General features: G+C 41.3%; 2 protein-coding genes across 4 annotated transcripts in view; one reads left to right on the top strand and one right to left on the bottom strand.

Annotated features, from left to right (window-relative positions):
• The first annotated feature begins 1,956 nt into the window (after positions 1-1,956).
• d6fadc (delta-6 fatty acyl desaturase-like) lies at positions 1,957-12,543 on the top strand. Its single transcript, NM_001171780.1, is given in 12 exon segments — positions 1,957-2,202; positions 3,330-3,440; positions 4,428-4,625; positions 6,318-6,419; positions 6,762-6,887; positions 8,153-8,213; positions 8,342-8,418; positions 8,625-8,722; positions 10,014-10,110; positions 10,345-10,424; positions 10,837-10,962; positions 11,093-12,543. Coding segments are annotated over 12 exon segments (1,374 nt in total). The 3' UTR covers positions 11,145-12,543.
• A 275-nt stretch (positions 12,544-12,818) lies between these two features.
• LOC106584800 (epidermal growth factor receptor kinase substrate 8-like protein 2) overlaps positions 12,819-27,509 on the bottom strand; it is a 102,480-nt gene continuing 87,789 nt past the window's right edge. For all 3 annotated transcript variants that reach the window (XM_082968196.1, XM_082968195.1, XM_082968194.1), the window contains 8 exons: positions 27,222-27,390; positions 26,905-26,939; positions 26,606-26,714; positions 21,774-21,905; positions 21,114-21,195; positions 20,062-20,248; positions 18,525-18,657; positions 12,819-15,109 (listed from right to left, as the gene is read on the bottom strand). In XM_082968196.1, the coding sequence (XP_082824322.1) occupies positions 15,035-15,109; positions 18,525-18,657; positions 20,062-20,248; positions 21,114-21,195; positions 21,774-21,905; positions 26,606-26,714; positions 26,905-26,939; positions 27,222-27,390 (922 nt within the window). In that variant the 3' untranslated portion in view covers positions 12,819-15,034. The remainder of the gene's footprint in view (positions 15,110-18,524; positions 18,658-20,061; positions 20,249-21,113; positions 21,196-21,773; positions 21,906-26,605; positions 26,715-26,904; positions 26,940-27,221; positions 27,391-27,509) is intronic.

Raw genomic sequence — 27,509 nt, forward strand, 5'->3', positions numbered from 1 at the left:
TGTTCTGGAGGCAGAAAGGTCACAAGCTGGCACAGCCACAGTCATACAATCAGATTTTAAACCTAACCTTAACCACACTGATAACGTTAATGCCTAACCCTAAATGTGACCCACCACCTGGATTGTTGTCTTAGGTCTCTCTTTATGTAGTGTTGTGTTGTCTCTCTTGTCGTGATATGTGTTTTGTCTTATATTTTTATTTTATATATTTGTATCTTTAATCCCAGCCCCTGTCCCCGCAGGAGGCCTTTTTCCTTTTGGTAGGCCATCATTGTAAATATGAATTTGTTCTTAGCAGACTTGCCTAGTTAAATAAAGGTTACATAAATAAATAAAAGATGTAACAACATTTTTACATTGTGTTTTTTACATTGGATAAAGGTAGAGACTCAGAGATAGAAAACTGTGTATCATACACTGCAGTTGAGGAACAATGGGAAAGTAATTTTGCTTTGAAAGTTGATGAACTTGTAACCCCACTTTTGAGAAAATGGTCCTTGAATGTTTTGGTACACCTACTGGAGAGCTCTTCTTTGTCTACCCCCATTCAGCACCATTCACACCCTCTTAAGCCTTAGCCCCACCCATCTCTTTAAGGATTCACACCTGAGGCCATGTGCTAAACAGAGTGAGTAGTGTGGTAAACAACCAAAGATTTCAAGACTAAAAGTGGGGAAAGTAGTAGCCTACAATAAGGAAGAAACTCCAGGTAAAAATACACTTTTATCTAGTCCTTGGCCTGTATCCTAATCTGACTTTGGTACAGGTCATGTTGTTCTTCACATTACCATCTCTGGTTAACACACACTATATCAAATAAAATCTACGTTGATTTGTCACATACATAGGATACAGGATATAGGATATATATATATATAGGATACAGGATATATATATATATATATATATAGGATACAGGTGTAAATGGTACAGGGAAATGGTTACTTGCATATTTTTATAGTAGCAATATCAAAACCAGAAAGTGTCCAGATAAAAATATTTTATAAATATTAGATGATGCTTACACAGACACACTTGTCTAAATTGATGGGTCATGAGAAGGAAAAACTATAACCCCAGACACATCTAGCTAAGTGGATGGGTCACTATTGTCTAGACATGTACACATGTTCATGAAATACAATAGATGGCTGTAATCACCCCCCAGACACACCTGGTGAACTTGATGGGTCATGTAATCATCTGAGGCTTGTTTAGACATGTAGCTAGCTAAACAATGAACCGGAATAATCCCAACTCATAATACCACCAATACAAATATTGTCATAGCTGTAGTATGAATCTGCAGGTAGCTAAAGCTAACCAACTAGGTTCAATGTTAGTTAGCTAGCTAATATTAGGCTATAACTAGCAATGCAAAGGAGTTTCTGATTCAAATAATATTACGACACGTAACGTTAGCTAGCAAGCCAGCAGGCTAACGTTCGCTAGCGAGCTAACAGTACGCTTTAACTTGCAATGAAAATGACTTTTTGACCAAATATAAAACTTATAATATCTGAAAATGTAGCTAAACTCTTACCTGAATACATGGATTTGTAATTTTTTTTTAAAAGATCTTCAAATGACTCTCCTGTGAAGTAGTGACGTTTGACATACGCCGAGCTTCCTGAAACGGGTCACAAATTAAGTCTGTTTGTTTTCATGAATTTTTACGATATAGCAAATTTGGACTTCTGGTCCATCAAGTTGAAATCTCTCAGTTCTGCCTCCAGGACAAGACTCATCCCAATAAACATCAACCTGCAGAAGAGTCACACCATTTCACCATGTAGGTGTGACTTGGCTCAGACAGCATCATCTGATTCTGATTCCATTCCCTGACTTCCTCTCTGTACGTTGCATTTGACTGGTCCTCAGTGTGCTTCAGTTGGACAGACTGGACAGAGCGTAGCTGACACAGCGACGGTGTGAGTGGAGCAGAGAGAACCGAGGATGGGGGGCGGAGGCCAGCAGACGGAGTCAAGCGAGCCGGCCAAGGGTGGCGTGGTTGGGCCCGGTGGAGGGCGAGGAGGGCGAGGTGGCAGTGCAGTCTACACCTGGGAAGAGGTCCAGAGGCACTGCCACAGAGGCGACCAGTGGTTGGTCATCGACAGGAAGGTCTATAATATTACCCAGTGGGCAAAGAGACACCCGGGTGGCATCAGGGTCATCAGTCACTTTGCTGGAGAAGATGCCACGGTCAGTAGCCTAACTATGGAAGTTGTTGGTGAAATGTTCTCAAGCTTTTCCAAGACTGTTTGAAAATGTTATAATGTTGTAGGTATGACATATTACACTAGTTGTTAGTGGATCGTACATTATGACTGTATGACATATTACACTAGTTGTTAGTGGATCGTACATTATGACTGTATGACATATTACACTAGTTGTTAGTGGATCGTACATTATGACTGTATGACATATTACACTAGTTGTTAGTGGATCGTACATTATGACTGTATGACATATTACACTAGTTGTTAGTGGATCGTACATTATGACTGTATGACATATTACACTAGTTGTTAGTGGATCGTACATTATGACTGTATGACATATTACACTAGTTGTTAGTGGATCGTACATTATGACTGTATGACATATTACACTAGTTGTTTGTGGATCGTACATTATGACTGTATGACATATTACACTAGTTGTTAGTGGATCGTTGCTGGATCCTAATATCACGATAATCTCTTAACCATGAATGAATCATCATACATTTTTACTTAGAGACATACACTGAGTGTACAAATCATTAGGAACACCTTCCTAATATTGAGTTGCACCCCCTTTTGCCCCCAGAACAGCCTCAATTCGTCCTGGGAATGGACTCTACAAGGTGTCGAAAGTGTTCCACAGGGATGCTTGCCCATTTTGACTTCAATGCTTTCCCACAGTTGTGTCCAGATGGCTGGATGTCCTTTGGGTGGTGGACCATTCTTGATACACACGGGAAACTGTTGAGCGTGAATAACCCAGCAGCGTTGCAGTTCTTGAAAACAAACCCGGTGCGCCTGGAACCTACTACCATACCACGTTCAAAAGCATTTAAATATTTTGTCTTGCCCATTCACCCTCTGAAAGGCACACATACACAATCCATGTCTCAAGGCAAAAAAAAATACTTCTTTATCCTGTCTCCTCCCCTTCATCAGGTGACATCAATAAGAGATCATAGCTTTCACCTGGATTCACCTGGTCAGTCTATATCATGGAAAGAGTTCTTAATGTTTTGAACACTCACTTTTTTTACTGAGAGGACATTTGTATGTATTTCTCTTAAACAACATAGATGAATCTATGTCTCTAATTTCTAGGACGCATTTTCCGCATTCCATCCTGATCCTAATTTTGTCAGGAAGTTTCTGAAGCCGTTGCTGATTGGAGAGCTGGCACCGACAGAGCCCAGCCAGGACCAGGGGAAAAATGTGAGGAGGCCCATCTTTCTCTCTCCCTCTACATAACATACATCGTTGTAGGCTACATAATGAAACATAGAATGTGAAGCCTAGAGCGTCTCTCCCTCTGACATAGCCCCACGCCCACTCTAACATACTGTAGGTTTAGGTAGGGACCCAGGGACCAATGTGAGGCCTGTCTTTCTCTGTCTTTCTCCATGCTTCTCAGACAGAATGCTGTGCAGAATGTTACTTTCTATAATGTGTCAGAGTGTGGTAAGAGCAGGTATGATGTGGAAGGAGATATTTCAAGACAAGATTTACCTCCTAGAGAAGTAGTGTGTAATCTTCAGTCAACTACTATAACTAGGGCACATTATACCAGCCTGTCTATGTGCCCAGATGCCCCTATAACTAGGGCACATTATACCAGCCTGTCTATGTGCCCAGATGCCCCTATAACTAGGGCACATTATACCAGCCTGTCTATGTGCCCAGATGCCCCTATAACTAGGGCACATTATACCAGCCTGTCTATGTGCCCAGATGCCCCTATAACTAGGGCACATTATACCAGACTGTCTATGTGCCCAGATGCCCCTATAACTAGGGCACATTATACCAGCCTGTCTATGTGCCCAGATGCCCCGCTGCCCGCTGTCTGTTTATCTATTCAGGAGTCTTACATCTTATCCTGGTACTCTTCAGCTTTCTGTTACTTCTATTTCCTTACCCTTCTTCTTCCTCTTCTTCTTCTTCTCTACAGGTTTCTCTTCTCAATTTACACTGTCCTTATCCCTCTCCTGTCCTCTTCCTCCCCTCCACTCCCTCAATTCTCATCTCTCTACCATCATCCACCTTCCTCCTGGTTCATCTACTTTGCTCTATCACAGTTGGTCTTTCTGTAATTCCTCTCATCCTAATTTCTCACGTCCTCAAATCAAGGCCAGTTTAATTGAGAAAGACCCCTTACTTCATACGTCTTAATTGATTATTGATCACCTCTAACCCATACAGGCAGCTCTGGTGCAGGACTTCCAGGCCTTGCGCGACCGTGTGGAGAGGGAGGGTCTCCTCCGTGCCCGCCTCCTGTTCTTCAGCCTCTACTTGGGCCACATCCTGCTACTAGAGGCCCTGGCTTTGGGCCTGCTCTGGGTCTGGGGGACCAGCTGGAGCCTCACACTGCTCTGTTCCCTCATGCTGGCCACGTCTCAGGTACCATTACAGTATTATTAGGGAGTACAAGAAGATATTTGACAGGCGGATTCAAAGGTTAGGCATAGGGATCGAAGGTTAGGGTTAAGTGTCACGTTGTATAAATGATTGGAGACAGGCGCAGGAATACGTAATAGGGGGTTTTAATACTCCACCCAAAATATACAACATGCCATGAAAGGCACAGGGACCAAGCCCAAAACAAACACGTATACAAAATCACAGAGATGCAACCCAAACAAAAGAGCGAGGTTAAACCTCTAATAAATACACGGGACGAGGCCCGTAATAACGAGAGACGGGACGAGACCCGTAATAACAATACACGGGATTAGACCCGTAATAACAATACACGGGACGAGACCCGTAATAACAATACACGGGATTAGACCCGTAATAACAATACACGGGACGAGACCCGTAATAACAAGAGACGGGACGAGACCCGTAATAACAATACACGGGACGAGACCCGTAATAACGAGTGCACAACAATACACGCTGCACGAAAGCCGAAACAACAGAGCACAGGTACTCACAAGACCAACGGACATGGGAACAATAACCGACAAGGACAATGGAGAACAGAGGGCACATATATACACATACTAATCAGGGGGAATGGGAACCAGGTGTGAGTAATGAGGCAAGACAGTCCGGGGTTGGTGGTAATGATCCAGTTCAGTGAAGCCTAGAAGGCCGGTGAAGTAGACCTCCGGAGCTGGTGAACGGAATGAGCAGCAGTACCGGGGAAATCCGTGACATTAAGGTTAGGGTTAAAGTGAAGGTTAGGGGATTAGGTTAGAGTTAAGGTTAGGGTTAAGGTTAGGGGATTAGGTTAGGTTTAAAGTTAGGGGATTAGGTTAGGGTTAAGGTTAGGGGATTAGGTTAGGGCTAAGGTTAGAGGATTAGGTTAGGGCTAAGGTTAGGGGATTAGGTTAGGGTTAAGGTTAGGGTTAAGGTTAGGGGATTAGGTTAGGGTTAAGGTTAGGGGATCAGGTTAGGGTTAAGGTTAGGGTTAAGGTTAGGGGGTTAGGGTTAAGGTTAGGGGGTTAGGGTTAAGGTTAGGGGATTAGGTTAGGGTTAAGGTTAGAGGATTAGGTTAGGGTTAAGGTTAGGGGATCAGGTTAAGGTTAAGGTTAGGGCTAAGGTTAGGGGATTAGGTTAGGGTTAGGGTTAAGGTTAGGGTTAAGGTTAGGGGATTAGGTTAGGGTTAAGGTTAGCGGGTTAGGGTTAAGGTTAGAGGATTAGGTTAGGGCTAAGGTTAGGGGATTAGGTTAGGGTTAAGGTTAGGGGATTAGGTTAGAGGATTAGGTTAGGGTTAAGGTTAGGGGATTAGGTTAGGGTTAAGGTTAGGGTTAAGGTTAGAGGATTAGGTTAAGGTTAGGGGATTAGGTTAGGGTTAAGGTTAGGGTTAAGGTTAGGGTTAAGGTTAGAGGATTAGGTTAAGGTTAGGGGATTAGGTTAGGGTTAAGGTTAGGGGATGAGGTTAGGATTAAGGTTAGGGGATTAGGTTAGAGGATTAGGTTAGGGTTAAGGGTAGGGGATTAGGTTAGGGTTAAGGTTAGGGTTAAGGTTAGAGGATTAGGTTAAGGTTAGGGGATTAGGTTAGGGTTAAGGTTAGGGGATGAGGTTAGGATTAAGGTTAAGGTCAGACACCATTCAAAATCTGCCTTTCTTTTTCCCTCTCAGGCCCAAGCTAGCTGGCTGCAGCATGACTTCGGCCACCTGTCAGTCTTCAAGAAATCCAGTTGGAATCACGTACTGCAAAAGTTTGTCATTGGACACCTAAAGGTAGGCTACTGGACAATGGTTGGACATTTGACATTACTGTTTCTTTAGGCTGATCTTCTGCTACTCTTTGGATAAGTTAACCCGGACACAGTTTAAACCCAGTCCTGGACTGAAAACCATTCTCAATGGATGATCTCCTTTGAAATTACATTTTACTCCAGGACTATGTTAAATCTTTGTTCAGGAAACTTTTCCCTTTCACTTTCCCACATTCACCAGTGTTACATTTCCAAGTTCACTGCTATACATTAGCCTTATTTCGTGTAGTGTCCAACAGTTGTAAGTTACAGTAAGTGTAATTGTGTGTACCATTAATAAGTAACATTAGCTGTGTGTTTCCAGGGTGCATCTGCTAACTGGTGGAACCATCGTCACTTCCAGCACCACGCTAAACCCAACGTGTTTCGTAAAGATCCTGATATCAACTCACTGCATGTCTTCGTCCTGGGAGACACACAGCCTGTAGAGGTAGTTATCAATATATTATATTTGTGAACCCTGCCCCAACTGGACCCACAACCTTAGTGCTTTATGACCCATCTGACTCCATGTCATATTTGAATAATAATCTAAATATTCATGTAGTAGTTCATTAAATGAATGTAATATTCATGAAATTACCAGTGGTGGAAAAAGTACCCAATTGTCATACTTGAGTAAAAGTAAAGATACCTTAATAGAAAATTACTCAAGTAAAAGTGAAAGTCACCCAGTAAAATACTACTTGAGTAAAAGTCTACAAGTATTTGGTTAAAAATATACTTAAGTATCAAAAGTAAATGTAACTGCTAAAATATACTTAAGAAACAAAAGTAAAAGTAAAAATAATTTCAAATTCCTTATATAAAATAAACCAGATGGTACCATTTTCTTGTTTTGAAAATGTATGGATAGCCAGGGGCATACTCAGACATCATTTACAAACGATGCATGTGTCACGTCCTGACCAGTAAAGGACTTATTTGTTCTTGTAGTTTGGTCAGGACGTGGCAGAGGGTATTTGTTTTATGTGGTTCAGGGTGTGTTTGTGTATGTGTTCATGTAGAGGGGGTATTTGGTTTATATGGTTTGGGCTATGTATTTAGTTAGAGGGGTATTTGATTTATTAGTCCAGGGTTTTGGTTATTGTTCTATGTTAGTTTTTCTATGTTCTGTCTAGGTGTTTGAATTTCTATGTTTTGGTAATGGGGATTGGGGCCTTCAATTGGAGGCAGCTGTCTATCGTTGCCTCTGATTGAAGGTCCTATATATAGGAGTGTGTTTTGTCATGGGATTTTGTGGGAGATTGTTGCTGTGTATAGCTTTGTGCCTGACCGGCATGTTCTTTGTCGTTGTGTTTTTGTAGACGTTTTTGGTTTTCCTTCTTTGTCCATTAATAAAAGAAGATGAGTATACATTTTCCCGCTGCGTCTTGGTCTAAACCCTACGACAGCATGTGTGTTTAGTGAGTCAGCTAGATCAGAGGCAGTAGGGACAACCATGTGTTCTCATGACAAGAGTGTGAATTGGACCATTTTCCTCTCCTGCTAAGCATTCAAAATGTAACTAGTATTTTTGGGTGTCATGGAAAATGTATGGAGTAAAAAGTATATTATTTTCATCAGGAATGTAGTGAAGTAAAATAAAAGTTGTCAAAAATATAAATAGTAAAGTAAAGTGCAGATAGCCCCAAAACTACTTAAGTAGTACTCTGAAGTAAGATCCATCTGACTCCTTGTCTCTGTCTGTTGCAGTATGGTATAAAGAAGTTGAAGTACATGCCCTACCATCACCAACACCAGTACTTCTTCCTCAGTAAGTTTCTGAACACGTTTCATGGATTTCTGTATATAAATCACATCAACTTCAATTGAACACATACAAGTAAAATATAGACAACTGATGTATGTATGTAACACCAATATTTTCCTTCTGTCTCTCAGTTGGACCTCCACTACTTATTCCAGTGTATTTCCACATCCAGATATTGCGGACCATGTTTTTACGACAGGACTGGGTGGTGAGATTTCATACCAAATAAATGTAGACTTAATCCTCTTCATTCCCATCTGGAACATAAGGCTTCCATGAGAGAGTAATGATATGACTGTGCTAACACCTGGGGGCACTAAATCCTTGTTCACCAGATGTGATAAATGTTGCTTTGGTAGGAACCCCAGATGTGATCATGTCTGACCATAATACCAATCTTTGTCTCCTGTAAAGGATCTGGCGTGGTCGATGAGTTTCTACCTTCGCTTCTTCTGCTGTTACTATCCCTTCTTTGGTTTCTTTGGCTCAGTAGCATTGATCAGCTTCGTCAGGTAAAGTATGAACTGAGAGGGAGCTCAAAGATGAATTCATTCATTCATTCACTGGTTCGCTAACTCACTCACTCATTCGCTGATTCATTAATTGTATTCAAATTATCTACAGCGGGGCTCTCCAACCCTGTTCCTGGAGAGCAACCATCCTGTACAGTGGCTTGCGAAAGTATTCACCCCCTTGGCATTTTTCATATTTTGTTGCCTTACAAACTGGAATTAAAATCAATTTTTGGGGGATTTTGTTTCATTTGATCTACACAACATGCCTACCACTTTGAAGATGCAAAATATTTTATATTGTGAAACAAACAAGAAATTAGACAGAAAATTTTTAAACTTCAGCATACATAACTATTCACCCCCCCAAATCCAATACTTTGTAGAGACACATTTTGCAGCAATTACAGCTGCAAGTCTCTTGGGGTATGTCTCTATAAGCTTGGCACATCTAGTCACTGGAATTTTTGCACATTCTTCAAGGTAAAACTGCTCCAGCTCCTTCAAGTTGGTTGGGTTCCGCTGATGTACAGCAATCTTTCAGTCATTCCACAGATTCTCAATTGGATTGAGGTATGGGCTTTGACTAGGCAATTCCAAGACATGTAAATGTTTCCCCTTAAACCACTCGAGTGTTGCTTTAGCAGTATGCTTAGGGTCATTGTCCTGCTGGAAGGTGAACCTATGTCCCAGTCTCAAATTTCTGGAAGACTGAAGCAGATTTCCCCCAAGACTTTCCCTGTATTTAGCACCATCCATCATTCCTTCAATTCTGACCAGTTTCAAAGTCCCCGTAGATGAAAAACATCCCCACAGCATGATGCTGCCACCACCATGCTTCACTGTGGGGATGATGTTCTCAGGGTGATGAGAGGTGTTGGAGAGATACTGTCCTGTTTTCACTCCAACCCTAAACTAGCACACCTGATTCTAATAATTAGCTAGTTGAGATTAACCTGGGGTTGGAGTTAAAACCTAGAGGAGGGTATCTCTCAAGGAACAGGGTTGGACTTAAAACCTACCGGAGGGTATCTCTCAAGGAACAGGGTTGGAGTTAAAACCTACAGGAGGGTATCTCTCCAGGAACAGGGTTGGAGTTAAAACCTATAGTAGGGTATCTCTCCAGGAACAGGGTTGGAGTTAAAACCTACAGGAGGGTATCTCTCCAAGAACAGGGTTGGAGAGCCCTGATCTTAAGTATTATAAAACAACACAATGATGTGCTTGATGTAATAATGTAACGTAATATTGTGGCTGAATAATTGTATTGTGAATATTGTACTGTATATAGGTTTTTGGAAAGCCACTGGTTTGTATGGGTGACCCAGATGAATCACCTTCCTATGGAGATGGATCATGAGAGACACCAGGACTGGCTCACCATGCAGGTAACGTCATCATTACGAGACAACTGGGTCCATATACACAGTGTCTTGGAGTAGGAGAGCTGATCTAGGATCAGGTCCCCCTGTCCTTACATTCCTATTCATTATCATCTTAAAAGGCTAAACTGATCTGAGAACAGCAGTCCTGAATACAGGCCCAGGAGTGTTTTCTGGGGCTGTGCCATCTGTAGTTCTCCAGCAGAGGGAGCTATAACGTGTCTCTTTCTGTGGTCTTAGTTGAGCGCTACTTGCAACATTGAACAGTCAACCTTCAACGACTGGTTCAGTGGACACCTCAACTTTCAGATTGAACACCAGTAAGTGGAACAAATATCCCACCTTACTGTTGTCTGTCAACAGTATATACTGTATTTATATGGTCATTTATCAGGTCACTGACATACTAAAATTATAGTTTAAGCAGTATTCAGTTCATTTGATCTTAAATATAACTTAACAGTTGTTTGTGCTAATTACTCTACCTCGTAATAGTGTTTAGATATAATATCGATACAATCCTACTCAGAAACTGAGGTTTCTCTGAAAAACTCTGATAGCGTCTGCTCTCTGTCTCTCCCTCCCTCTCTCTCCTTCCTCCTCCCCCACCCCTCTCTCTCTCTCTCTCTCTCTCTGCCTCTTTCTCTAATCTCTCTCTCCCTCTGTCACCGTCCCCCTGCCCCCCCACTCTCTCTCTGCCTCTCTTTCTCTGTCTCCCCCTCTCTCTCCCAGTCTGTTTCCTACCATGCCCCGTCATAACTACCACCTGGTGGCTCCTCTGGTTCGTACTTTGTGTGAGAAACATGGAGTTCCCTATCAGGTCAAGACTTTGAAGAAAGGCATCATTGATGTTGTCAGGTAAAGTGTTTTAAATGAATATTTTTAAGTGCTATCCTCTGGGAATAGATTGTACATCATAAGGTGATACCTGCTGCTCTCAGTTTCCTGTGATTTACCTGGTTTGTTATCCACCTCTGTTCTTCTCCAGGTCACTGAAGAAGTCAGGGGATCTGTGGCTGGATGCATATCTCCATAAATAAATCCCTTCCTGACTCTGGACGGGATTTTAAATCCATCGCAGATAAACAACCTGCGAACAGAGATAGATTGAAAAATGGACATTTCCTAGACGTTTGTGTTGATAATGATCGCTGCAAACAGCGTGGATGTTAGCTCAAGCGTAAATCATCTTTTAAAAAAACTCAATCACAGTGCACAGGTCTGCATGTCAAACTTGATGTCTGTGGTGAACCCCCCCCCCCCCCCCACCCCCATCTTAAAACTGCCTACCAGACAGAGTACTTTAATGTACAGGTACTATATAGTATACTACTACTACATATAATACTACATAGTAGAGTAATAATGTAATAATGTATTGTGTTATTTGCTGATGTTGTTCAGATGTCACTGTTTTAACCTTGTTTGGACCCCAGGAAGAGTAGCTGTTAATGAGAATACAAATATTCTGTATTATATCTGAGTGGCCTGTCTGTGTGGTGATATCACTGTGTGGGTTACATTGCTGTGCGGTATTTTCTACCATAGTATAGTGTTAACCGAGTTTTCAAACATGTCTTATACACTGTAAAATTTGCATTGTCATTTTTTTTTAAATACCTTTTTTTTTTGTATTATTTGAGTACAAGACTATCATGTCAATCAACGACAGGACACTCACTGTTCTGTGAATGTGAGTTGCCTTCACTGAGTTCAGGGTCGTGTTCAGTTGAGAGAAAACGTTTTGAAACAAGGAGGTAGAACCTGAAATTGTCCAATAGGAATATTGATTTTTCTGTTGTCCGTTGCAAAACGTTTTGCTACAATATGCCCTATTGAAAACGATCCTAGATTATGTGGCTGAGCTATTGCTCTGTAAAGTATGGTGGTTAGTTTACAGCTATACACTAAGGGGAGCTCTATGGAGATAGGTTGCTGCGGTTACAACATTTTGGCAGTAATCTACCCCCCCCCCCCTCCATTGTGCTCACTCTGTCCATGGACCTGTTTTTGAAGGCAGAAGCTAATGGATTTCTCTTCTGTAAGAATCAGACTAGAATAAAACTCTTTGTCTTGTTTTTCTTTTTCCCCAGACAAAAGAAACAGGTTGATACTTAATGATAATCTACTTTCGAATTATCTTTTGGCTATGTCTTATATTTATTACAACAACAAACATTGTAGTAATCGTGCGGTGGCAGAATTGGGGTGTGCTGATGGATCTTCTCAAGGCTTAATGCTCTGTTCTGTGTTGGGACTGTGATGGAACTGTTGCTTTGTATAAAATAACTGTTGTGTAAACAATTTGATTGTATGATCACCTCCCATTATATAAGGGACATATAGCCATTTACTCTTAGAGCTCCTTTCCTGACTGCAACCAGAGAGAGACCTAACTTGCAGCTGCTCATATCTATTAAAGATTCACTATTATACAATTCAATTAGTGTCTGCCTAATCTTTTGTATCATATTTTCCACAACAGTAGTATAGAACAAATTTAACAAAAACTACGTTTTTAAAATGAAGACTTTCTCTCCCAATTCTATACCACCAATTAGCTGTATTTACACAACTACATGAATCATATCCTTTAAAAAAAGACACTGGGTTAAACATTTAAAAACCAGTTATCTACTCTCCACTACTTCAGATTACTCTGTGTGTGTGATTACCGACTTAAAAAAAAAAAGAGCATTGTCCACAAAGCTTGATCAGTTTGAATTTCGACCTTGGGTTTATTATCGGAGGAACAAACATGTACACAGAACAGAAATATGATTGGATTAATATTGTACATGTAAAGCATACTTCATATAGACCGTGAATATGTAAGCTGAATTACAGAAGTGTATTTAGTAATATAGAATATGTAAGCTGAATTACAGAAGTGTATTTAGTAATATAGAATATGTAAGCTGAATTACAGAAGTGTATTTAGTAATATACAATATGTAAGCTGAATTACAGAAGTGTATTCAGTAATATAGAATATGTAAACTGAATTACAGAAGTGTATTTAGTAATATAGAATATTTAAGATGAATTACAGAAGTGTATTTAGTAATATAGAATATGTAAGCTGAATTACAGAAGTGTATTTAGTTGAACAGCTGCAATTAAGTGTGACTGGATATGAGAATAAATGAATGGTCAAAGCGTACATACAGCGCTACGTATCATAAGGTATAACATTGTACTACTACTGTGGGTTAGAATAATCCGTTACATTAACATCTGATTTGACAATATACATTGAGGACCTTTATGCATTTGATTTTACAAAAAAAAAAGTCTTCCATAAATCCCTCGAGATAAAACATGGGAGAAATACAAGCCATAAAACACATACTCACTCAAAATTAATATGGTCCCTCACCACGATACAAAGTTAAGAGAGAGTAGCCAGGTTTTAATATGTTCCCTCACCACGATACAAAGTTAAGAGAGAGTAGCCAGGTTTTAATATGGTCCCTCACCACGATACAAAGTTAAGAGAGAGTAGCCAGGTTTTAATATGGTCCCTCACCACGATACAAAGTTAAGAGAGAGTAGCCAGGTTTTAATATGGTCCCTCACCACGATACAAAGTTACGAGAGAGTAGCCAGGTTTTAATATGGTCCCTCACCACGATACAAAGTTAAGAGAGAGTAGCCAGGTTTTAATATGGTCCCTCACCACGATACAAAGTTAAGAGAGAGTAGCCAGGTTTTAATATGGTCCCTCACCACGATACAAAGTTACGAGAGAGTAGCCAGGTTTTAATATGGTCCCTCACCACGATACAAAGTTAAGAGAGAGTAGCCAGGTTTTTCATCCAATTAGCGACAGATTTTCATGTAAATATTCTAACATCTGCATAAAACAATATTAGTATTTTCCCCACCAGAGATGTGTTTCCATCAAACTTAATTTTTGCGGATAAAAGACTGTGGCGTAGTGCACATAAAAAGTACTTTTGCTGTTAAATTCCCAATAGAAGTTAAATGGGTTTCCATCGCATTTTCAACTCTTGATGGTTTTGTCACAAAAAGAACAGATGTGTTATATAGCGAATGTGCCCACTCTGGTCTCTAGCCAACAGCTTGCAAATGCAGTACGAGTAGGATACCTACATTATGAGATTATTATGGATAAAAGCGATATTATCTTTTCATTTTGTTAAACGGCAACCAAGTATCTATCAACCTGTCACTGGAATAAGACCCTCGATATGTATTGGAAAGGCGCATCAAGCTCATCACCGTGCACATTCACCACCCTGTGAAGCTCATAATTTATTTAATCTGAAGCCTAATAAACTGCATGGTTTCCTGAGTCGTAGTGGGAGGACCACACAACATGTCATCGCCTGACTCCAAGTTGACTTCAATATGATGGTTATTATATCAATATTTAAGCATAAAGGCATTTCCACTACCATTTCTTGCATTATTAATTTTTCCGACACAAAATAGATCCCACCGTGTCGAACAAACAAATTGTCTGTCGGCATTTCTACAATTGTACCAGTATTTAATGTTTCCATCTAGCCCAGTCGTAACTTCTTTCATGCGTCAGGTAATTCATCCGCATGAAATGGTTGGATGGAAACGTGGTTAGTGTCAGACAGGGCAACAGTCATAATTACCAGAGAACATCATTGAAGAAAGAAGTAAACATACACATTCACAAACAATAAAAATAAATATACAATATAAAAAAAAATGTATATAACAACATTTATAGTACATGCCAATATTAAATGTCAATTGTCAGACAAAAAAAAACTGTTGGTTTGTGAAAGGGTAGGCGCTTCGGGAGGGGAAGGCTTATGGTTGGTTAGTACTGGAGAGGGTTGTTATGGTAACCAGCCATGCTGGGCTGTGATTGGTTGACAGTCAGCCAGGCTGGCCTGTGATTGGTTGAAAGTCAGTGAGCATGCCCAGATCAGTCCTTGCCGGCATCGATCTTCTCTTGTCGTCGTCTCATGATCTCTTGGAGCTCTGAATCCCCACTGCTCTTCTGGAGAACAGTATTACAGGCTTTAGTTAGTTTCACACGTCCCAACAAACACTGAACAAAAATAGAAACACAACATGCAACATTTTAAAGATTTTACTGAGTTACAGCTCATATAAGGAAATCAGTCTTTTGAGATAAATTAATTAGGCCCTAATCTATGGATTTCACATGACTGGGAATACAAATATGCATCTGTTGATAACAGATAACTTTTTTTAAAAGATAGCGGCGTTAATCAGAAAACCAGTCAGTATCTGGTGTGACCACCATTTGACTCATGCAGTGCAACACATCTCCTTCACATAGTTGATCAGGCTGTTGATTGTGGCCTGTGGAACGTTGTCCCACTCCTCTTCAATGGCTGTGCAAAGTTGCTGGATATTGGCGGGAACTGGAACACACTGTCGTACACGTCGATCCAGAGCATCCCAAACATGCTCAATGGGTGACCTGTATGGTGAGTATGCAGGCCATGGAAGAACTGTGACATATTCAGCTTTCAGGAATTGTGTACAGATCCTTGTGACATGGGGCCGTGCATTATCATGCTGAAACATGTGGTGTTGGCAGTGGATGAATGGCACGACAATGGGCCTCAGGATCTCGTCACGGTATCTCTATGCATTCAAATTACCATCGATAAAATGCAATTGTGTTTGTTGTCCGTACCTTATGCCTGCCCATACCATAACCCCACCATGGGGTACTCTGTTCACAATGTTGACATCAGCAAACCGCTCGTCTACACGACGACATACATGCTGTCTGCCATCTGTCTGGTACACATGAAACAGGGATTCATCTGTGAAGAGCACACTTCTTCAGCGTGCCAATGGCCATCGAAGGTGAGCATTTGCCCACTGAAGTCGGTTACGATGCTGAACTGCAGTCAGGTCAAGAACCTGGTGAGGGCGATGAGCACACAGATGAGCTTCCCTGAGACAGTTTCTGATAGTTTGTGCAGAAATTCTTCAGTTGTGCAAACCCACAGTTTCATCAGCTGTCCAGTGGCGGGTCTCAGACCATCCCGCAGGTAGAGAAGCCTGATGTGGAGGTCCTAGGCTGGCGTGGTTTAACATGACCTGCAGTTGTGAGGCCGGTTGGACGTACTGCCAAATTCTCTAAAACGTCATTGGAGGCAGCTTATGGTAGAGAAATGAACATTACATTCTCTGGTAACAGCTCTGGTGGACATTCCTGCATTCAGCAGGCCAACTGCACCCACCCTCAAAACTTGAGACGTCAGTGGCATTGTGTTGTGTGACAAAACGGCATATTTTAGAGTGGCCTTTTATTGTCCCCAGCACAAGGTGCACCTATGTAACGATCATGCTGTTTAGTCAGCTTCTTGATATGCAAAACCTGTCAGGTGGATGGATTATCTTGACAAAGGAGAAATGCTCACTAACAGGGATGTAAACAAATTTGTGCACAAAATTTGAGTGAAATAATATTTCTGTGCGTATGGAACATTTCTGGGATCTTTTATTTCAGCTCATGAAACATGGGACCAACACTTTACATGTTGTGTTTATATTTTTGTTCAGTTTATGTGTATTTTTGTTACATTTACTGTGTCTATCCACTTAACTATAAAAAGAGAAATGTGGGTCTCAAGCCCTAAAACAGCCCGACAAGGAGTGTGTGTGCGTATTTCCGTGTGTGTATGTGTGTGCGTAAGTGTGTGCGTGTGTGTGTATATGTGTGTGTGTGTATGTATGTGTGCACTACCATTCAAAAGTTTGGGGTCACTTAGAAATGTCTTTATTTTCCATGAAAACATACATGAAATGAGTTGCAAAATGAAATATAGCCAAGACGTTGACAAGGTTATATATAATAATTTTTAATTGAAATAATAATTGTGTCCTTCAAACTTTTTTTCGTCAAATAATCCTCCATTTGCAGCAATTACAGCCTTGCAGACCTTTGGTATTCTAGTTGTCAATTTGTTGAGGTAATCTGAAGAGATTTCCCCCCCCATGCTTCCTGAAGCACATCCCACAAGTTGGATTGGCTTGAAGGGCACTTCTTACGTCCCATACGGTCAAGCCGCTCCCACAACAGCTCAATAGAGTTGAGATCCGGTGACTGTGTTGGCCACTCCATTATAGACAGAATACCAGCTGACTGCTTCTTCCCTAAATAGTTCATAGTTTGGAGCTGTGCGTTGGGTCATTGTCCTGTTGTAGGAGGAAATTGGCTCCAATTAAGCCTGTCCACAGGGTATGGCATGGCGTTGCCAAATGGAGTTATAGCCTTCCTTCTTCAAGATCCCTTTCACCCTGTACATATCTCCCACCACCAAAGCACCCCCAGACCATCACATTGCCTCCACCATGCTTGACAGATGGCATCAAGCACTCCTTCAACATCTTTTCATCTTTTCTGCATCTCACAAATGTTCTTCTTTGTTATCTGAACACCTCAAACTTAGATTAGTCTATCCATAACACTTTTTTTCCAATCTTCCTCTGTCCAGTGTCTGTGTTCTTTTGCCCATCTTAATCTTTTCTTTTTATTGGCCAGTCTGAGATATGTCTTTTTCTTTGCAACTCTGCCTAGAAGGCCAGCATCCCGGAGTCGCCTCTTCACTGTTGACATTGAGACTGGTGTTTTGCGGGTACTATTTAATGAAGCTGCCAGTTGAGGACTTGTGAGGTGTCTGTTTCTCAAACTAGACACTCTAATGTACTTGTCCTCTTGCTCAGTTGTGCACCGGGGCCTCCCACTCCTCTTTCTATTCTGGTTAGAGCCAGTTTCCGCTGTTCTGTGAAGGGAGTAGTACATAGCGTTGTACGAGATCTTCAGTTTCTTGGCAATTTCTCACGTGGAAAAGCCTTCATTTCTCAGAACAAGAATAGACTGATGAGTTTCAGAAGAAAGTACTTTGTTTCTGGCCATTTTGAGCCTGTAATCGAACCCACAAATGCTGATGCTCCAGATACTCAACTAGTCTAAAGAAGGCCAGTTTTATTGCTTCTTTAATCAGAACAACAGTTTTCAGCTGTGCTAACATAATTGCAAAAGGGTTGTCTAATGATCAATTAGCCTTTTAAAATGATAAACTTGGATTAGCTAACACAACGTGCCATTGGAACACAGGAGTGATGGTTGCTGATAATGGGCCTCTGTACGCCTATGTAGATATTCCATTAAAAATCATCTGCCGTTTCCAGCTACAATAGTCATTTACAACATTATCAATGTCTACACGGTATTTCTGATCAATTTCATGTTATTTTAATGGACAAAAAATGAGCTTTTCTTTAAAAAACAAGGGCATTTCTAAGTGACCCCAAACTTTTGAACGGTAGTGTATATGTGTGTGTGTGTGTGTGTATATATATGAGTGCGTGTGTGTATATGTGTATATATGAGTGCGTGTGTGTATGTGTGTGTATATGAAACAGACCTCTAGCTGGGCTTTCTGCACGGTGGTCTGGCTGTAGACCCTGGCTCCCTCGTCTCCACACACTGCCTTCAGTTCCTCCTTGTTCAGAGAGAAGAGCTGAGCACCCGTCAGGATCCCCAGACAATCCACCGTCCTGTAGGGAACAGAGACTACATTAACCATAATGCTCTATACCCAGACACTCCACCGTCCTGTAGGAAACAGAGACTACATTACCCATAATGCTCTAAACCCAGACATGGGTATAACCTGATTACTATTAGTACACTTATGTACAGTATCTCACTGATGACCAGGTCATGATAACACCATGAGCTAACTGATGACCAGGTCATGATAACACCATGAGCTAACTGATGACCAGGTCATGATAACACCATGAGTTAACTGATGACCAGGTCATGATAACACCATGAGTTAACTGATGACCAGGTCATGATAACACCATGAGTTAACTGATGACCAGGTCATGATAACACCATGAGCTAACTGATGACCAGGTCATGATAACACCATGAGTTAACTGATGACCAGGTCATGATAACACCATGAGTTAACTGATGACCAGGTCATATAGCATGATAACACCATGAGCTAACTGATGACCAGGTCATGATAACACCATGAGCTAACTGATGACCAGGTGTGATAACACCATGAGTTAACTGATGACCAGGTCATGATAACACCATGAGCTAACTGATGACCAGGTCATGATAACACCATGAGTTAACTGATGACCAGGTCATGATAACACCATGAGCTAACTGATGACCAGGTCATGATAACACCATGAGTTAACTGATGACCAGGTCATGATAACACCATGAGTTAACTGATGACCAGGTCATGATAACACCATGAGCTAACTGATGACCAGGTCATGATAACACCATGAGCTAACTGATGACCAGGTCATGATAACACCATGAGTTAACTGATGACCAGGTCATGATAACACCATGAGCTAACTGATGACCAGGTCATGATAACACCATGAGTTAACTGATGACCAGGTCATGATAACACCATGAGCTAACTGATGACCAGGTCATGATAACACCATGAGTTAACTGATGACCAGGTCATGATAACACCATGAGCTAACTGATGACCAGGTCATGATAACACCATGAGTTAACTGATGACCAGGTCATGATAACACCATGAGCTAACTGATGACCAGGTCATGATAACACCATGAGTTAACTGATGACCAGGTCATGATAACACCATGAGTTAACTGATGACCAGGTCATGATAACACCATGAGCTAACTGATGACCAGGTCATGATAACACCATGAGCTAACTGATGACCAGGTCATGATAACACCATGAGTTAACTGATGACCAGGTCATGATAACACCATGAGCTAACTGATGACATGTGCTTGTGTGTGTGTCTATTTGTGTGTGTGTGTGTGTGTGTGTGTGTGTGTGTGTGTGTGTGTGTGTGTGTGTGTGTGTGTGTGTGTGTGTGTGTGTGTGTGTGTGTGTGTGTGTGTGTGTGTGTGTGTGTGTGTGTGGTGTCTCACGGTTTAGAGAATCCCTTGGCGTTGAGCCAGGCGGTGACCTGTGGTGGGCTGGAATTGAAAGTGAGGAGCGTGGAGCTGCTGCTTGAGGGGCGTTCCACCCTGAAGTTACGGGCTGGAGGCTGGGACTTATTACTAGTGATCCTCTTCAACAACTCATCATTCACCTCATCCATCTGGTGTGTCCGAGCTGGGGGAAGGGAGGACGGGGGGGGGGGGGGGGGGGAATTGAGAAAGAGAGAGAGAGACAGAGAGAGAGACAGAGAGAGACAGTGAGAGAGAGAGAGAGAGAGAGAGACAGTGAGAGAGAGAGAGAGAGAGAGAGAGAGAGAGAGAGAGAGAGAGACAGAGTGAGTGAGTGAGTGAGTGAGTGAGTGAGTGAGTGAGTGAGTGAGAGAGAGAGAGAGAGAGAGAGACAAAGACAATGAGACAGAGGTAACAATGTGGAGGAGGGAGGGACAGGGAAAGTAACTGTTTAGGAGGCATTCCTACTAATCTATAAGCGCTGAGGTCTTCTTAGCTAAGATGAGGAAACTTGTAAAAACATTGAAGCAAGATAGCTAAGATAAGCAGTTATCTAGATTGTTCAGTAGGAAATTAAACCTGAGACCAGTATCATAGACAGAAATTAGTTGGTGGGTAGGCCTACAGAAATCTGAGTGGGCCCCCCCCAAAAATGTTATGTACACATTTTGTTATGTACACATTTTGCCATAATGCAGAGAACATTTATCTTGTTTGCTAAGTGAACAAATGAAGTAGGCAATGGCATGGTACATATAGCCATAGAATCACAGTGACATACAGCATGCCTCAATGCAGTTGTATTCCTGGCTTATTGTGGGTGTGGTTTTCAGTTACTTATTTTTGGCAACCCATCCCGTGAGAGTGAATGTCAAACCAGTCAACTGTTTTCTATGAATTCTATCTTATGGTGTTGGCATTTTTAGGTAAAAAGACAAATAATGTCCAGGTTTGAAAACACTCAATCTGATTGGGTGGGCCCAGCCCACCAGCAGGGCCCACCCATGCCTACGCGGCTGTAAGAAACTCACAGTCTTTGGAGCGGCTCATGTCAAAGCTCTCCCCTCTACCTAGAGAGCTGGAGGGAGAGGTAGGGCTGTAGGGCTGGCCAGCCTGGCGGTCCACGTTCACACACACACACACACACACACACACACACACACACACACACACACACACACACACACACACACACACACGAGACAGAGAGGAAGACATGTGGACGGATGTTATAATGAATTAATTGGATTTATACAGTACTTTCCAGATGCTGACTAACACACTATGTGGAAGGATGTTGGGAAACAGGTTTAACATTCCAACCTTTTTTTTATTTTTATAATGTCCAAAAGAATGTGTGTTAAAATAGCTTACAGGATGTACTGCTTTATAATTGGTAGGCTGGTACAGTGCTTGTACAGTATGGAGAAGGGGTTGGAAGCATGATGGTGTGTGTGTACCGAATTAAAGGTCTACACACTGAATTTATGAGTGTAAAACATCATGTTTGTATTTGTATGTTGTGGTATGCGTTTGTGTGTCTATGTGTGCCTGCATACATGTGTGTTTGTGTGTGTGGTGGTGTGTTTGCGTGTATGTGTGCGTGCATACGTGTGTGTGTGTGTGTGTGTGTGTGTGTGTGTGTGTGTGTGTGTGTGTGTGTGTGTGTGTGTGTGTGTATATAATGTTACCTGGCTATAGAGGGGTTCACCCATGCCATGTGGTTCCTCTAGTGTGACCACTTCCACTACGTTGGAGGGGACGTATCCTGACTGGCCACTCCTGTTCCTCAGTTTCCACCACTGTTTATCATCCTCTATCACCTGCAAGGCCACAATGACATAATATAATAATAATGACGATTATATTTATATCTCAACACCACAAGGACGACGCAGCTGAAGTTTAGTCAAGTGCTCTAGGTTATTTACCTTTAAATGCAGCAGGCAATTATTCTTAAACTAATTACTTAATGTATTCAATTTGTATAACAATTCTGTGATGAATTTGACTAATGGTTTAGGTTAAGATTTCAGAAATATTTTCAGCATTATTTTCACGATTGCTCACATTGTTCATTTACATAATTTAAATCTAACATTAATTTTGCATGAGACAAAGTCCACTTGATCAATAGTTATTGATCTAGTATCCTATGGCGCCGCTTGTGTTGCCATAGGAACAGAATTAACAGAATGGGCGTCCCCACTCAACTCAATAATGGGTGGACTGGCGGGCCATTGCAAGTGTACCCATAGGAGGAAAGCAGGAAGTAAAAGCAGGAAGTGTACCCGTCAATATGTGCTGTGATTTGTTTAATTCAACTCAACTGACATCACAAAAAATACATTCCATTGGATGAGCCACAACAGTTAACATCATTTGAATGAACATTCTACATTACCATGGAAATGATTGCATCACAATACCAGGCAGAGTGTACCCATGAGTTTTAACCAAATTGCCAGGGTTAGGGGTTCCAAGCCAATGCCATCTATAGTGTCACCAACTGGTCCGGTGCAGCCATTTAAGGTTGCAGTCATTTTATATTCACACAGCTACTAAAAGACACAGTGGCTTCAGAAATTATTTCCCACTTACAGCCTGAATTCAAAATGTATTAAATGTAGATGATTTTTGTGTCACTGGCCTACACACAATACCCCATAATGTCAAAGTGGAATTGTTTTTAGAAATGTTTACAAATTGATAAAAGGAATGTAACCACTCAGGAATTTCACCATGAAGACAATGGTGACTTTAAACCACTTACAGAGTTTAATGGCTGTGACAGGAGAAAACTGAGGATGGATCAACAACATTGTAGTTACTCCACAATACTAACCTAAATGACAGAGTGAAAAGAACAAAGCCTGTACAGAATAAATATATTCAGAAACATGCATCCTGTTGCAAAACAAGACACTAAAGCAAAACTGCAAAAAATGTGGCAACGAAATTAAACTTCATGTCCGTCGTGTTATGTTTGGGGCAAATCCAATACAACACATTACTGAGTACCACTCTCTATATTTTTAAGCATAGTGGTGGCTGCATCATGTTATGGGTATGCTTGTAATCGTTAAGGACTGGGGAGTATTATCCTAGAGGAAAACCTGGTTCAGTCTGCTTTCCACCAGACACTGGAAAGATGATTCACATTTCAGCAGGACAATAACCTAAAACACGAGGCCAAATCTATACTGGAGTTGTTTACCAAGACTTCATTGAATGTTCCTGAGGGGCCGAGTTACAGCATTGACTTAAATCGGCTTGAACATCTATGGCAAGACTTAAAAATAGCTGTCTAGCAATGATCAACAACCAACTTGACAGAGTTTGAAGAATATTTAAAAGAATAATGTGCAATAATTGTACAATCCAGGTGTGCAAAGCTCTTAGAGACTTACCCAGAAAGATACACAGCTGTCACATGTAACATTCTAACATGTATTGACTCAGGGGTGTGAATACTTATGTAAATTATATATATTGCTGTACTTGATTTTCAATAAATTTGCTAACATTACTAAAAACATGTTTTCACTTTGTCATTGTGGGGTATTGTGGGTAGCTGAATGAGAAACAAATATATATTTAATCCATGTTGAATTCAGGCTACAAAAACAAAACGTAGAATAAGACAAGGGGAATGAATACTTTCCTAAGACACGGTAATATGTCCTTAGAAGCTGTGTGAATAACTCATGTCATAACTCAATCTCCAACACTGACAAAAGCATCAGAAGAACATCATCACGTTCTGTGACGTCCCACCGCTTCATGCTGACAGTTATAGTTGATATTGCTGCAAGAGGAGTGTAACTGGAGACAGCAGGGTAGCCTAGTGGTTAGAGCGTTGGACTAGTAACCGAAAGGTTGCTGGTTAGAATCCTCGAACTGACAAGGTAAAAATCTGTTGTTCTGCCCCTGAACAAGGCAGTTAACCTACTGTTCCCCGGTAGGCTGTCATTGCAAATAAGAATTTGTTATTAACTGACTAGTTAAATGTAAAAGAAAGAACTGTTTCAGGTCTTGATGTGTTATATTAAGATGCCGTTTTGACCTTAATGGGTCAAGCTGGTTAAAAAAAAAGTTCAAAACAAATCCTATCCGGTGGTCAAGCGGTCTAAGCCCCTGCCTCCAGAACATATACAGTTGAAGTGGGAAGTTTACCTTAGCCAAATACATTTAAACTCAGTTTGTCACAATTCCTGACATTTAATCCTAGTAAAAATTCTCTGTCTTAGGTCAGTTAGGATCACCACCTTAATTTTAAGAATGTGAAATGTCAGAATAACAGCAGAGAGAATGATTTATTTCAGCTTTTATTTCTTTCATCACATTCCCAGTGGGTCAGAAGTTTACATACACTCAATTAGTATTTGCTAGCATTGCCTTTAAATTGTTTAACTTGGGTCAAACGTTTCGGGTAGCCTTCTACAAGCTTCCCACAATAAGTTGGGTGAATTTTGGCCCATTCCTCCTGACAGAGATGGTGTAACTGAGTCAGGTTTGTAGGCCTCCTTGCTCGCACACGCTTTTTCAGTTCTTCCCACAAATCTTCTATAGGATTGAGGTCAGAGCTTTGTGATGGCCACTCCAATACCTTGACTTTGTTCTCCTTAAGCCATTTTAACACAACTTTGGAAGTATGCTTGGGGTCATTGTCCATTTGGAAGACCCATTTGCGACCAAGCTTTAACTTCCTGACTGATGTCTTAAGATGTTGCTTCAATACATCCACATAATTTTCCTACCTCATGATGCCATTTATTTTGTGAAGTGCACCAGTCCCTCCTGCAGCAAAGCACCTCCACAACATGATGCTGCCACCCGCGTGCTTCATGGTTGGGATGGTGTTCTTCGGCTTGCAAGCCTCCCCCTTTTTCCTCCAAAGATAACGATGGTCATTATGGCCAAACAGTTCTATTTTTGTTTAATCAGACCAGAGGACATTTCTCCAAAAAGTACAATCTTTGTTCCCATGTGCAGTTGCAAACCATAGTCTGGCTTTTTTATGACGGTTTTGGAGCAGAGGCTTCTTCCTTGCTGAGCTGCCGTTCAGGTTATGTAGATATAGGACTTGTTTTACTGTGGATATAGATACTTTTGTACCTGTTTCCTCCAGCATCTTCACAAGATCCTTTGCTGTTGTTCTGGGATTGATTTGCACTTTTCGCACCAAAGCACGTTCATCTCTAGGAGACAGAACGTGTCTCCTTCCTGAGCGGTATGATGGCTGCGTGGTCCCATGGTGTTTATACTTGCATACATTGTTTGTACAGATGAACGTGGTACCTTCAGGCATTTGGAAATTGCTCCCAAGGATGAACTAGACTTGCGGAGGTCTCCAATTTTTTTTCTGAAGTCTTGGCTGATTTCTTTTGATTTTCCCATGATGTCAAGCAAAGAGGCACTGAGTTTGAAGGTAGGCCTTGAAATACATCCACAGGTACACCTCCAATTGACAAAAATTATGTCAATTAGCCTATCAGAAGCTTCTAAAGCCATGACATCATTTTCTGGAATTTTCCAAGATGTTTAAAAGCACGTCAACTTAGTGAATGTAAACTTCTGACCCAATGGAATTGTGAATTACAGTGAATTATAAATTAAATAATCTGTCTGTAAACAATTGTTGTAAAAATTACTTGTGTCATGCACAAAGTAGATGTCCTAACCGACTTGCCAAAACTATAGTTTGTTAACAAGAAATTTGTGGAGTGGTTGAAGAACGAGTTTTAATGACCCAAGAGTATGTAAATTTCCGACTTTAACTGTAGATGTCGCACCTCCAGCACCTCGTCCTGCAGTACTGACAGTATTATAATACAGATGTCGTACCTCTACCACCTCGTCCTGCAGTACTGACAGTATTATAATACAGATGTCGTACCTCTACCACCTCGTCCTGCAGTACTGACAGTATTATAATACAGATGTCGTACCTCTACCACCTCGTCCTGCAGTACTGACAGTATTATAATACAGATGTCGTACCTCTACCACCTCGTCCTGCAGTACTGACAGTATTATAATACAGATGTCGTACCTCTACCACCTCGTCCTGCAGTACTGACAGTATTATAATACAGATGTCGTACCTCTACCACCTCGTCCTGCAGTACTGACAGTATTATAATACAGATGTCGTACCTCTACCACCTCGTCCTGCAGTACTGACAGTATTATAATACAGATGTCGTACCTCTACCACCTCGTCCTGCAGTACTGACAGTATTATAATACAGATGTCGTACCTCTACCACCTCGTCCTGCAGTACTGACAGTATTATAATACAGATGTCGTACCTCTACCACCTCGTCCTGCAGTACTGACAGTATTATAATACAGATGTCGTACCTCTACCACCTCGTCCTGCAGTACTGACAGTATTATAATACAGATGTCGTACCTCTACCACCTCGTCCTGCAGTACTGACAGTATTATAATACAGATGTCGTACCTCTACCACCTCGTCCTGCAGTACTGACAGTATTATAATACAGATGTCGTACCTCTACCACCTCGTCCTGCAGTACTGACAGTTCGTTGGCGTTGCGGGCCACAAAGTTGTAGCAGATCTTAGCATATTTACGGGACGAGGACGCCAGACCATTGTAGGACCTAAGACAGGAGACAAATGTCACAGAGTCAGTCTTAACATGTGTAGAGGTTACAACGCAGCTCAAGAAACAAAAGTTAAATAAATAAAACGTTAAATAAAATAAAATGTCAAGAAATAACAACAATGAGAAAAGTAGCAGCGTTATGTTGTAAAGTAGAATCACATTAGCTGGAAATATCATAAACTGACCCATTTGATGAGCTTGAAGACTGGGTTCCAAAAAACTGAAAAAGAGAGGATTTTTATTATCATTGTAAAGTGATGTTATGGACTGGTACTGTGTGTCTGACTATCCTAACACCCTGAGCTCAAAGTATTCAAACATGCATCATAAAACATCATTTGCAAACCAAGAAGAGCTTATGAGCGAGAAGAAATGTCACTGAAGAAATGTAAACAAACAAATGAAGAACTGACAGTGGGAGGTCTACTATAAAGACTGAAACGGACAGCAGTCCAGAAATTACTACAGCTGTTTCCCTACTTATCAATCTCCTCCCTCTCACCTCTTCTGACTTGTGTGGGGACATGGGGTGGGACATGAAGGACATGGGAGGGTCCCCTGATCCCTCTGTCTCCCATGGGGAGGTCCTGAACAGCTCAGCTGGGGGCTCCCATCCGTTCCTGAACTTAGGGAAGTAAGTAGAGGCACACTGGTCCCGTGGCCAGTCCGCTCTGCAAGGAAGAGGTGGCGAAATAACAGGGATTTTGAGTTGGTTAAAATTAAAATAACCAGGGTTGTAGTGGTGGCTAAACACAGAGACATGACCAGGGTTGTAGTGGTGGGTAAACAC

This window comes from Salmo salar, chromosome 23 (genome assembly GCF_965601325.2).
Source record: "Salmo salar chromosome 23, fSalSal1, whole genome shotgun sequence".
NCBI classification, from domain to species: Eukaryota; Metazoa; Chordata; class Actinopteri; order Salmoniformes; family Salmonidae; genus Salmo; species Salmo salar.